The following is a 14,063-nucleotide window of genomic DNA, read 5'->3' on the forward strand; positions in this document are numbered from 1 at the left end:
CCAATGGAAGAGTTGGCATCTTTCTTTTCACTTGTTTTGTTTGTTGCCTGATTCAATGGATTCTGTCCAATTGTTGAACAAAGGTTCTAAGCTCAAAGCATCAATGACCATGATGTGTCAGCACCTTATTAGTCTGGAGCTGCTTGACTGGAGATGGATGGTGGCTGACCCGTTGGACATCATGGTCAGAGACAGCTGTGAACACCCGTTCTCTACACCAGTCGACTTGGGCTTTTTACCTGTGACTGCCGTTCCCCCATGTTGTGTTAATGCTTTGCAGTGAAACTGGAACATCCTCTTCTAGGTGGAAGACTGAGAAAAATCTATGGGCTACCCAGACATCAAGATCCTCCTCTCAACCTCCCCAGTTGAGTCCAACAGAATGCAAAAAGCTATGTTTGGCACCGGCTTGGTTGCAGGAGTTTTTGCAAAGATACTGGGTGGGATTCTCCGCCCCGCCGTGCCACATTTCTGCCCCGACCGGCCGGCGGGATTCTCCGGTACACCAGCCGGTTAATTTGGTTTCCCATTGTGGGGCAGCCCCACGCCGTCGGGAAACACTCGGGTGCCGGCATAACGGAGAATCACGCCGGCGGAGAATCCCGCCCGACATATTTAGACATTGTTCCGCCTTTGGACTCCATGTCAGATTTGTTCACAGGGTTCACTCCCTTACGTCGTGTTCAACTCTCCAAAGGTATCCACAAGGCAATGGAGCTATTTGCCGATAACTGGGAGTTTGGTTTATGAATACCAGGGCGTGTCTACATGCCGCTGGCCTACACACTGCATATCTGGGGGTCAATCTCCTCCGACTTCCTCTGAAGCTTTAACTTGGGGCTGTGAGGGACACAGTTTCCGTGTGTGGCCACAAAGAGGCACAGCTGAGGACTTGCCGATGGAGAGGCTGTGTACTGACAGGGAGGAATTTACACATTTGGGTCTCTTTTTTTGCAGTGCTACTAGCCAGTGGTGTGGGCTGAAAATGAGAAGCAAACTGGCTCACAAAAAAGCATGCTGACTCTAAACAAACTCATCACATCAGCCTGTTGGACACACAACTGTTGCTATCTCACTGTCACTGCAGCATCATCTATACGCAACTGAAATTAAAAGTAAAACGTAAAATCTACATGATGCCCAAGCATGAGCCAGCTCTCCTGAATCTTCTATTGCTCGATCCATCTTTCCCCATTGTTAGATGCTTGGGATGTTGAAGGTGCTATGCAAATACTTGTAGTGATGATGGTCATTGCTAAAAACTACCCAAGTGCTTAAGTGAGTACAATAGTCATTGATTGTTTTATGGAGGTTATGATGCATGAATTGACAAGTGCAACTTAAGCTGAATTATTCATAGCTAAGAAAAAAAATGGTCTTTTAGAGTGAAATAGTTTATTTCTCACAGTTGTGTAAGGCATAAAGAATGATTGCAATGAAAATATTATTGATGTGGCCTATAAACCGAGCTTGTTCTTACTCAAGTTCTTTATTTGGTAATCTGTAGTTGTGAATGAAACTTATTTCTAACATTTTCTGCAGGATTGGGTATTGCCACGCGTATGCAGATCTCGGAGCTCCCTCAGCTGGTTGCTGCTTTCCACAGCCTGGTCGGTTTAGCTGCTATGCTTACCTGTGTGGCTGAGTACATGGTGGAATATCCTCACTTCACTACAGACTCTGCAACCAGTTTGACCAAGATCATAGCCTACCTTGGCACCTATATAGGTGGAGTGACATTCAGTGGCTCTCTTGTCGCTTACGGCAAATTACAAGGTGAGTCTGTATTTCGTACAAAATCATTAGGTTGTACTTTATTGTGTTATGGCACGTAAAGTCGTCAGATTTTCAGAGAGAATATTGATTGTTGTAATTTTGATTCCGACCAAGAGATTTTACAGAATAACTTGCTATCTTTTCACCTCGGGGCTTCAAGGATTATAGACATGCCAAATAGAGCGAGTGAAAGATCCAGCTCCTTTGTTGATTGTTGTGGTTTGTTAACTGATGGCTTGGGTTTTCATCGAGTTGTTTTGATTCGGGAGCCTTTTTAAGAATGATGGGCGGGTCCCGACTCTGGAATTCCTGGGCTGTGCGATTTTTTGGGAGTGCATTTAAATGGTGTGGGCTGCTTCCTGCCAAAAGCCCACCTTTGGCACTCGAGACCTGACCTGCTCCATTGCGGAGATATGTATCTCCTACTCCTCCACATTTTTCATAGAGTTGGGGCAGGTTTTAAAAGAGTTAGGAAGATAGGAACAAAGGAATTAGGAGCAGATGTAGGCAATTCAACCCTTTGAGCCTGCTCCGCCATTCAATCAGGTCATTGCTGATCCTTTCCTGGTCTCAGCCACCTCCCTACCTATTCTCCATATCCCTTTAACCCGTTTTTATCAGAAATATATCTATCTCACTCTTGAAACCATTTAATGATTTGGACTCCACTGCACTATGGGGCAGCAAGTTCCACAAATTCACCACCCTGTGCGAGAAGTAGTGCCTCCTCATCTCAGTTCTAAATCTACCACTCTCAACCTATATCCGTGACATCTAGAGAGAGAGAGAGAGAGAGAGAAGGGAGCTAATGTTTTGAGTCTGGATGACTCTGTCAAAGGCGACGGGGTTCTTTCCCCAGCATAGAGGGGAGCTTTGACAAAGAGTCATCCAGACTCGAAAGCTTAGCTTTGGAGTCTTTGGCATTCTTAAGCTGTGCATGATCAGTTGTTAATATATTAAATTCTGAGATTGATAAATTCTGTGTCACCAAGGGAATCGAAGAAAATTGGGATCGGGCAGGAAGCGAGTCCCCAATTCATGTTTTCCAATTAAGGGGTAATTTAGCATGGCCAATCCACCTACCCCGCACATCTTTGGGTTGTAGGGGCAAAACCCAATCATCTCTTCCTTAATTATTTATTCCAGCAACTTCTCTACCACAGAAGTCAAGCTAACCAGTCTATAGTTTTCTCCTTTTTGCCTCTCTCTGTTTTTGAACAGAGGAGTTACATTAGCGTGTTTCCAATTCACTGGGATCTTTCCAGAATCCAGAGAATTTTGAAATACCATAACCATGCATCCACTATCTTTGCTGCCACCTCCTTTAATACCAGTAGGTTGCAGGCCAACAGGTCCCGGAGACATAGAACAGTACAGCACAGAACAGGCCCTTCGGCCCTCGATGTTGTGCCGAGCAATGATCACCCTACTCAAACCCACGTATCCACCCTGTACCCGTAACCCAACAACGCCCCCCCTTAACCTTACTTTTTTAGGACACTACGGGCAATTTAGCATGGCCAATCTACCTAACCCGCACATCTTTGGACTGTGGGAGGAAACCGGAGCACCCGGAGGAAACCCACGCACACACGGGGAGGACGTTCAGACTCCGCACAGACAGTGACCCAGCCGGGAATCGAACCTGGGACCCTGGAGCTGTGAAGCATTTATGCTAACCACCATGCTACCGTGCTGCCCCTTATGTGCCTTTATCTGCCTTTAGTCCCATTAGTTTATTCAATACCTTTTCTCTAGTAATGGTTATTACTTAAGTTCCTCTGCATTAACTGCAGTTCTTGGAAATTTTTTATTATTCTCTACCATGAAGACAGAGGCAAAATATTGATTCAGTGCCTCCGCCATCTCTGTATTCCCCATTATTACCTCACCAGTATCGTCCTCTAAAGCAGTGCTTCTCAAACTATCTGATGTGGCGTACCGGCAGTTTTTTTTTTCAATGTGCCAGGGACCGGTGAGGGAAACAAGCCAATCCAGCTGGGGGTTCGGGGGGTGGGGATGTGAACCTCCAGAAAAGTTTTTGAGATATATCTTATTGCAGGGGCAATTATATTACATTATCTTATATTGTTGCAAATATAATGGATATATTTGCAATAATATAATATAATATAATTGCCCCCCCCCCCCCCCCAAGCACGGCCCGAGGACGCAAACCCCCCCCCCCCCCCCCAGCACGGCCCGAGGACGCAAACCCCCCCCAGCCCCCAGCACGGCCTGAGGACGCAACCCCCCCAGCATGGGCCGAGGAAGCAACCCCCCCCCCCCAGCCCCCAGCACGGCCCGAGGACACCGCCCGCCCCGCTCAGCACGAGGACGGAACCTTGGAACCCCCCAGCCCCAGCTCCAGCTCAGCACTCACCTTTGCGCAAGTGTGAAAGTGTTTCTTTTCTGGGAGTACTTCACGTACCGGCAGACGACGGCTCGCGTACCGGCACCGGTACGCGTACCACACTTTGAGAAGCACTGCTCTAAAGGACCAACATTTACTTTAGCACTTATCTTCCTCTTTATATACTGATAGAAGCTCTTGGTATCAGTGTTCATGCTTTTTACTAGTTTCCTTTCGTGCTTTTTTGATTCTATTTTTAGTAGCTTTTTGTTGACCCCCAAAGTTCTCCCAACCCTCCAGCTTACCACTAGCTTTTGCAGTATGGAATGCCCTAGTTTTTGCCTTTAGGTCCTCTTTGACTTTCTTGTTTAGCCATGGAACGTTTTTCTCTCTTTAGAATTCCTCTTCCTCTCAGGAATGTATTTCAATTGAGTGGTGTTTAATATCTCTCTGAAAACAGCCATTGTTCCTCAACTAACCTACCCTCAATGATTTGTGCCCAGGCTGCTTGGGCGAATTCTTTCCTCAGGCCTGTATAATTACCTCTACCCTACGCTAAAACTCTAGTATGGCACTCTGTCCTCTCTCACTCAATCTGAAATTGAAATGCTGTGATCACACCTTCCAAGCGGATCCTTAACGACAAGACTAGTATCAACCCTTCTTTGTTACATAATTCTAAATCAAAAATAGCCTGCTCCCTGGTTTGCTCCATAATATATTGCTCTCAAAAACAATCTCTCACACGTTCCATGAAATTTCCTTCGAGGCTACCCTTGCCAATTTTATTAGTCCAGTCAATATACATGTTAAAATCACCCATGGTTACATATGTGCCCTTCTTACAAGCCCACATTATTTCTTGGTTGATACTATGCCCCACTTTGGACGTATTGCTCGGGTGCCTGTAAATTACTCCTGCCAACGGGTTTCTCCCCTTGTTTTTTATTTCCACCCATATTGATTCAACGTTTTGGCCCTCCGTGCCAATATCATTTCTTAATACAGCCTTGATGTCCTCTTTAACCAATAAAACAACTCCATCTCCTGTTCCATCCTGTCTATCCTTTCGGAATACTGAGCACCCTTGGACAATTAACTCTCAATCTCGGTCGTACTGCAACCATGTTTCAGTAATCCCCACCAAATCATACCCATTTGTGTCATCAGCCCATTGATCTTATTCCAAATACTGTGTGCATTTAGGTACAAGGTTTTTTAAATATATCCTATTGATATGTCTATCCCTTTTAGGATTTTCTTGTGCACTATGCTTTTCACATATCCTGATCACCTTCATTAATCTCTGATAACATTCAGCCTCATCCCCAACTTTCACTCTTACAGTCTCCTTACATTTTAATTGTTTACTTTTTCTTACCCCCTGTAGTTATAATAATAATCATTATTATTGTCACAAGTAGGCTTACATTCACATTGCATTTAAGTTACTGTGGAAAGCCCCTAGTCGCCATATTCCGGCACCTGTTTGGGTACACAGAGGGAAAATTCAGAATCCAATTCACCTAACAGCACGTCTTTCTGGACTTGTGGGAGGAAACCGGAGCATCCCGAGGAAACCCACGCAGACACAGGGCGAACGTGCAGACTTGGCACAGACAGTGACCCAGGCTGGGAATCGAACCGGGGACCCTGGTGCTGTGAAGCAACAGTGCTAACCTCTGTCCTATCATGCCACCCATTGTTAAACGGAGCCTGCCTGTTCATTCTATTAACCTCCCCTTCCCTCACATGCTGATCTGCTGCTCTGGTTCCCATTAACCAGTATACTTATTGTAGTTTTGCCCCACCCCCCCGCCTTTGCTAGTTCAAAGTCCTTGCGACCACCCTATTTATCCTTTCCGCTAGAACACTGGTCCCAGATTGGTTCAGGTGGAGACCGTTCCACCGATACAGATTCCTCCTGTCCCAATATTGCCCCATGAAATGGAAGCCCTCTTTCCAGCACCACACCTTTTCTCATCCCTATGCCAGTTCCTGATATTCCCCAAATAGGTCCTCTTTCCTAGTCTTGCCTATGTGTTCATCCCAACATGGACCACAACAACTGGACCCTCCCCCTCTAACTCCAATATCCTTTCAAGCCAGTTAGAGATGTCCCTCACCCTGGCACCGGGCAGGCAACGTACCATGTGTGACTCTTGGTCCTGCTTACAAAGGATGCTATTTGTCCCCCTAATTATAGTATCCCCTACAACTACCACTTGTCTTTTCAGTCTCCCTCGCTTGAATGGCCTCCTGTACCACGGTGCAGTGGTCAGCTATCTCATCCTCCCTACAGCCCTTTTCCTCATCCGCACAGGGAGCAAATACCTCATACCTGTTGGACAAGGTCAGGAACTGAGGCTCCTCCATGCCTGAACTTAGGATTCCTCGATCTTCCTCACTCGCAGACATACCCTCCTGTCCCTGACCATTGGCCGAATTCAAGGTAGTTAGCCTGAGGGGTGTGACTGCCTCCTGAAACACAGAATCCAGGTACCTCTCCCCCTCCCTGGTGTGTCGCACTGTTTGAAGCTCAGAATTTAGCTGATCAACTCTGAGCTGAGTTCCTCGAGCAACCCAGATGTGGTCCAGATGTGGAACCACAATGGGGACAACCAGCTCCCACATTTTTTGAGTTAATTTCTCAAAATGGAATGCAAACTAATGGGCCGGTACCTCTCAACCAGGCCCCAGTGTTTTTTATTAGGGTAGAGAAAATTAAATTGGAAATGTTTTTAATATCCCTCGAACCTATTTGCTGCCCCACCTGAACATATCCTTAACAGCATTGTGGGTGTTCCTATACCACATCAACTGCAGTGGTTTAAGAAGGCAGCTCACCACCACCTTTTCAAGGGCAATTAGGGATGAGCGATGAGAATTAGTCATAGAATTTACAGTGCGGAATGAGGCCACTCAGCCCATCGAGTCTACACCAGCCCGTGAAAGATCACCCTATCCAAGCCCACACTTCCACCAATCCCCACAACCCAGCAACACCACCCAACGTTTGGACACGAAGGGCAATTTAGCCTGACCAGTCCACCTACCCCGGACAGCTTTGGACTGTGGGAGGAAACTGGAGGACCCGGAGGAAACCCACGCAGACACGGGGAGAATGTGCAGATTCCGCACAGACAGTGACCCAAGCCACAATTCGAACCCAGATCCCTGGTGCTGGGAAGCAACCGTGCTAACCAGTGGCTTAACCTGTGATGCCCAAAACACATTGAAGAGTAAAAAAATATTTTTTCTTGCTTTCTTTCTCCCTATTTTTCCTCTGTCGTGCTTTTCTCCCTCATACTCCTCAACTTATTTATCTAGGTTTTAATCCTAGGTTTGGAAGTACCACATCTAAAACTGGTATGTTATGTGCTCAATATGTTTGTTAACCACTCGTAAACAAAGAATATGCAGCCTGAGAGTCCTTTGAAGTTTTGACAATGTTTCGTCCCTTTGCCACATTTCTTCAGGATATAAATATGGATTTTCACAAGTGTAAAGCTTTAAGACCATAAGACACAGAAGCAGAATTAGGCCAGTCGGCCCATCGAGTCTGCTTCGCCATTCAAACATGGCTGATATTTTTCTCATCCCAATTCTCCTTCCTTTTCCCCATAACCCCTGATCCCCTTATTGATCAAAAGCCTATCTATCTCTGTCTTAAAGACACTCAGTGATTTGGCCTCCACAGCCTTCTGCAGCAAAGGGTTCCACAGATTCACCACCTTCTGGTTGAAAAAAATTCCTCCTCATCTCTGTTTTAAAGGATCGTCCTTTAGTCTGAGATTCTGTCCTCTGCTTCTATTTTTTTCCTACAAGTGGAAAGCTCCTCTCCACGTCCACTCTATCCAGGCCTCGCAGTATCTTGTAAGTTTCAATAAGATCCCCCCTCATCCTTCTAAACTCCCAACGAGTACAGACCCAGAGTCCTCATACGACAAGCTCTTCATTCCAGGGATCATTCTTGTGAACCTCCTCTGGACCCTTTCCAAGGCCAGCACATCCTTCCTTAGATACAGGGCCCAAAACTGTTCACAATACTCCAAATTGGGTCTGACCAGAGCCTTATACATCCTCAGAAGTACATTCCTGGTCTTGTATTCTAGCCCTCTCGACATGAATGCTAACATTGCATTTGCCTTCCTAACTGCCGACTGAACCTGCACGTTAACTTTAAGAGAATCATGAACAAGGACTCCCAAGTCCCTTTGTGCTTCTGATTTCCTCAGAATCTTCCCATTTAGAAAATAATGTTTTCGATTTGGTCAGCTGTTCCATCTGGTCCTCCTGTCTTTTCCGAAGAATTATCTTCCTGTGGCATAATCTGTTAATTACTTATGAAATGCACACCTAAATAGAATATTTATTAAAATGACACATTTTGTAAACAATGGCAATACTTGTGTGAAATTATAATTTTCTTCCCAATGTCAAAAAGAATAGTGTTTATTTTAAATGCTGCTTTGTGCAATGTTCAGAGAGTGATCTATGAAATGCTTTCAGCAACAGAGATGAAAAGAAATGTTTTGAAACTGAAATAAAAGCTCTCTAATAAAGACGAAAATGGCAATATACCAGTTTATGGGGACATGTTGTCTGTCAATAAAAGTCTGTCGAGATCTTTTCATGTTTGTTTTGAAATAAATCACAATTTCTAAAAAAGTTTTAAAAGCTATTTTTTTTTTAACTCTATCTTTCCCGTCCTCAGCCCTGCTACTTTATATTACCAAAAATAAAAATAAATTAATGCTTGCAACCTGAAATAAAAAGTAGAAACCACTACTTTTTATTAGGATTTGAAAGTGAAAGATAGCCTGGCATGGTAGCACAGTGGTTAGCATTGTGGCTTCACAGCTCCAGGAACCGGCTTGGGTCACTATCTGTGCGGAGTCCGCACATTCTCCCTGCGTGGGTTTCCTCCAGGTGCTCCGGTTTCCTCCTACAAGTCCCGAAAGACGTGCTGTTATTGGACATTCTGAATTGTCCTCTGTGTACCCAAATAGGCGCCGGAATGTGGCGACTAGGGGCTTTTTTAACTTAATTGCAGTGTTAATGTAAGCCTACTTGTGACAATAATAAAGATTAGATTATTAAATGGAAACAGGAGTAGGACTGTGGGACCCTTGCCACCCCATCCCATTACCAGCATTTATTTAGCTTGAAGCTGATCTGTACCTTTCCTCCATTTACCTATCTTTGATTCCATAATCGTTCCTACCCTTAGCTTAAATAAATCTCATTCTAAAATTTCATTCTAAAAATTCCAGTGGACCAAACATCCACAGCTGTTTGGAGGGAGAATTCTTCAAGTACGTCATGAAACATAAGCACTGGCTCTGAACGATTGCTACTTTTTTTACTTTTTGCAGGTTTGCTGAATTCAGCTCCACTCCTTCTACCCGGGCGCCACTTTCTGAATGCAAGCCTATTGGCCGCCAGCGCTGGGGGAATAGTTCCCTATATGATTGACCCAAGCTATGCAACTGGCATCGCGTGTTTGGGTTCTGTATCGGCTCTTTCTGCAGTTATGGTATGAATCAGAAAATAGTAAGCAAATAGCACTTGTAAGAATCTGAAATAATGACTTGCAGACTGATGGTAAATTGGAGAGTCCTCTGTTTGGCCTATAATAGAAACATGCTTATTTGGGGTAAGTGCTTATTGTAATTTAGGGATAAGTCTTATTATGTTGTATATGGTGTACAGTGGCAGTGGTAATGTCCCTGGGTAGTAATTCCATAGCCTTGACTAATTCTCTGGGCATGCAGGGTTCAAATCCCACCCCGGCAGCTGATAAAATTAAATTTACTAAATAAATCTAGAACTGAAATGTGGTTTCAGTTATGGTGACCATGAAACTATCATTGGTTATCATTTAAAAAAAAATCTGGTTCACTAATGTCCTTTCGGGAATAATCTGCTGTCCTTACCTGGTCTGACCGACATGTTACTCCAACCCACAGCAATGTGGTTAACTCTTAACTGCCTTCTGAAATGGCCCAGCAAGCCACTCAGTTTAAGTGGGTAACAAATGCTGGCCTTGCTAGTGACATCTGCATCCCCTGAAAGAGTACAGCATGGCCATAGAGTGGCCACCTAAGGGCCTCAGTGGGGGCTTCCCATCTGAGGCCCTGCTCACCCCAGTGTGAAATCACAACCAGGTTGGAGTAAATTGGAACCTGACAACCTCCCTGCCGCCCATGGGATTTCACATTTCTTTTAGCTTTTTCTTGGCTGTGAAATAATATAAATCCAAGGTTTGAGAAACTTTAAAAAGGAAGATTTCTCTAACCTTATTTCTTGTTATCCTCTTATAAAATTTTGCTTCTTTCCTGAGTTAGTCAAGGCTCCCAATGTTGTGTTGTCAGGGGTAGTTTTTATTTTTGTGCATTTTGAAAGTTATTTTGTACTCGCTTTGTCTGCTCCTCCTTTAGGGTGTAACATTAACAGCTGCAATTGGTGGCGCTGACATGCCTGTGGTCGTCACTGTGCTCAATAGTTACTCCGGCTGGGCCCTGTGTGCCGAAGGGTTCTTGCTGAACAATAACCTGCTAACTATTGTTGGTGCCCTGATTGGCTCCTCAGGTGCCATCCTCTCCTACATCATGTGTGTGGTAAGCGGTGCATTTCTACATTTAATTTCATATATTGCTTTCTCAAAAGGAAAAGTATTTGAAAGAACTTACATTTCAATATTGCACTTATATCACATCAACTTTAACTTTTTAATAAAAACTTAAGGAATAGAAGCAGGAGTTGGCCATTTGTCCCCTCGAAGCATCATCGACGTCCATTACAATTATGGCTTAAATCCGGTATCAATTCGGGCAGCACGGTGGTGCAGTGGTTAGCATTGTTGCCTCACGGCGCCGAGGTCCCAGATTTGATCCCAACTCTGGGCCACTGTCCTTGTGGAGTTTGCACATTCTCCCCGTGTTTGTGTGGGTTTCGCCCCCACAACCCAAAGATGTGCAGGGTAGGTGGATTAGCCACGCTAAATTGCCCCTTAATTGGAAAACGTGAATTGGGCACTCTAAATTTTAAAAAAAAAATCCGATATCAATTCTCGCTTCCTGCCCGATCCCCATTTTCTTTGATTCCCTTGGTGCCACAGAATTTATCAATCTCAGAATTTAATATATTAACAACTGATCATGCACAGCTTAAGAATGCCAAAGACTCCAAAGCTAAGCTTTCGAGTCTGGATGACTCTTTGTCAAAGCTCCCCTCTATGCTGGGGAAAGAACCCCGTCACCTTTGACAAAGAGTCATCCAGACTCAAAACATTAGCTCCCTTCTCTCTCCACAGATGCTGCCAGTACTGCTGAGATTGTGCAGTATTTTCTGTTTTTGTTTCAGATTCCAGAATCCACAATAATTTGCTTTTATCTTGTTCCAAGCTGCTCTGTCAATAAGACATGCACATTTCAGACTGTGGAACACTTATGTGCAGGAGAAGAGGGTCGCTGTTCAGATGCAATGTTACAACTCTGAAAATGAACCAGTGGCCTTTTTTAAAAAAAAAAATCTTTATTATCACAAGTTGGCTTACATTAACACTGCAATGAAGTTACTGTGAAAAGCCCCTAGTCGTCACATTCCGGCACCTGTTCAGGTACACTGAGGGAGAATTCAGAATGTCCAAATTACCTAACAGCACATCTTTCAGACTTGAGGGAGGAAACCAGAGCACCAGAGGAAACCCACGCAGACACGGGGAGAACGTGCCGACTCCGCACAGACAGTGACCCAAGCCGGGAATCAAACTTGGGACCCTGGCGCAGTGAAGCAACAGTGCTAACCACTGTGCTACCATGCTGCGGACTCGTGGATATCATCAGGCACCTGAAAAAGATAATGATGGGAAAAAGAAATGAATTAAATATGGAATGGAGGAGAAAATAACATTTCTTAATTTGTATTCTGAAACTAGATATTTATATATCTTTGAGCTCCAATGCCCTTAAGGTGAAGTTTGGCTTTCCATTAACCTTTTGGATTAGTTTTTCTACATGCACACTGGCTTTTAGTGATGTAAGGAACTGGATGAAGTATGACCTAGAGCCTGTATTTCTCCTCTCTAACCTTCTTTGTTTCAACAGCCTTCAGATGTTGGTGAATTATCCACTTTGAGTTCTGCTTAATTTTTTTTCAAAATTCCTTTCCTGCAGTTAGCTCTGTCAGTTGCTCCATTTATATTGTGCATTATTTCACATCCTCAGGATATGCATTCATAGTCAATGAATTATTTTTTGAAATGTAATCACTGTTGGTAAGTAGTTGATATGTTTTCATCTCAATCAGTATTTTTTAAGAAAAGCTTATTTAACACTGACAGCATATCATCATAATTCATAGTTAAACTTATTTTCCCATCCCTGAATGGCTTTACCCTCACCTAAACTATTCTTTTAGTTTAGCTATGTACTATGCGCTTGTTATTATTATTATTCCTTTTTAGCCATTGGAACCTCCATTTCACCTCTCTATTACGCTTTCTATCGCTTTGTTAGCCTGATCTCTATTGTATGCTTCCATTTAAACTCAGTTTGGTTTAAATCTTTCTTTATCCATGGAACTCCATCGTGATGCATCCGTCTTTTGAACAAATAATGTTTACAGTTGTTTTCTATCATTCACTTATTTGAAGATTTCCAATTGCTAATCTTTGACCCCTTTGCTAACTTTCCTACCCAGTAATTTTGGATCAGGTCCTGTTTAATCTCTTTGAGCGTTGCCTTTTTCCCATCCAGCACTCCCTCATCATTTACTCCTTATCGGCCTTTTCTATTCTTAAATTGAACCAAGCAGCGTGTTCCCAATTGTTCTTCTCTTGTCACAGCATTTACTTGCCCCACTTCGGGGCTGTTTAGCACAGGGCTAAATCGCTGGCTTTGAAAGCAGGCCAGCAGCACTGTTCAATTCACGTAACAGCCTCCCCGAACAGGCGCCGGAATGTGGCGACTAGGGGCTTTTCACAGTAACTTCATTTGAAGCCTACTTGTGACAATAAGCAGTTTTCATTTTCATTTCATTTCATTCCCTAGAATAGAATCAAGCATGTTTTTGTTCTCTCTTCGGGTCGGAAATGTACTGATTCTGGTTACAGGCTAAAAAGCACATTCATTCATTGACTACATTTGTTACCTTTATTCCTGTCTGTCTTCACATAGATCCAATGACCTAGTTTTGTTGTCCTATTATACTTGCATATCTCTGAGCTTGTCTGAGCTCCACACTTTGGTGGCCATGATATAACCAAGATATGGCACGGTGGCATAATGGTTAGCACTCCTGCCTCATAGCTCCATGCTCCCGGGGTCAATTCTGGCCTCGGGTGACTGTCTTTGTGGAGTTTGCACGTTCTCCCCATGTGTGCGTGGGTTTCTTCCGGGTGTTCCGGTTTCCTCCCGCAGTCCAAAGATTTGCAGGTTAGGTGGATTAGCCATGCTAAATTGCTCCTTAGTGTCCAAAAGGTTAGGGAGGGTTATAGGGATAGGGTGGAGGCATGGGCTTAATTAAGTAAGGTGTTCTTTCCAAGGGCTGAAGCAGACTCGATGGGCCGAATGGCCTCCTTCTGCATTATAGAGATTCTATATTTCTTGGAACTGCTTATCATTACTACTGTCCACCTCTCTTTTTCTTCCCAATCCCTCTCCATTCTAACTATCATTTCTAATGCCTGCAACTTCTATGTTGTGTTTGAATGCTTCGTACATTTCACATACCTACTACTCACCCATGATTATCCTTTTTTCTCGCTTTCTCGTTTAATTTCTTTGACGTCCATTGACCTTTCTACAGCAGTGATTTTATTTCTTATTATTACCTACTCCTAGCCTTTATCTTTCGACAGAATCTTACTCGATATTTACAGTTAATTACAGTTCTGCTTCTATTTCAATAGCTTTACAATGACTAGTTC

The 14,063-nt window shown here is 43.9% G+C and overlaps 1 protein-coding gene across 7 annotated transcripts in view; it reads left to right on the forward strand.

Annotated features, from left to right (window-relative positions):
• Positions 1-14,063, forward strand: part of LOC119962774 (NAD(P) transhydrogenase, mitochondrial-like) — a 226,657-nt gene that overhangs the window by 113,995 nt on the left and 98,599 nt on the right. For all 7 annotated transcript variants that reach the window (XM_038790844.1, XM_038790843.1, XM_038790842.1 and 4 more), the window contains 3 exons: positions 1,543-1,776; positions 9,508-9,668; positions 10,573-10,752. In XM_038790844.1, the coding sequence (XP_038646772.1) occupies positions 1,543-1,776; positions 9,508-9,668; positions 10,573-10,752 (575 nt within the window). The remainder of the gene's footprint in view (positions 1-1,542; positions 1,777-9,507; positions 9,669-10,572; positions 10,753-14,063) is intronic.

Source organism: Scyliorhinus canicula, chromosome 3, assembly GCF_902713615.1.
Source record: "Scyliorhinus canicula chromosome 3, sScyCan1.1, whole genome shotgun sequence".
In the NCBI taxonomy this organism is placed as follows: Eukaryota; Metazoa; Chordata; class Chondrichthyes; order Carcharhiniformes; family Scyliorhinidae; genus Scyliorhinus; species Scyliorhinus canicula.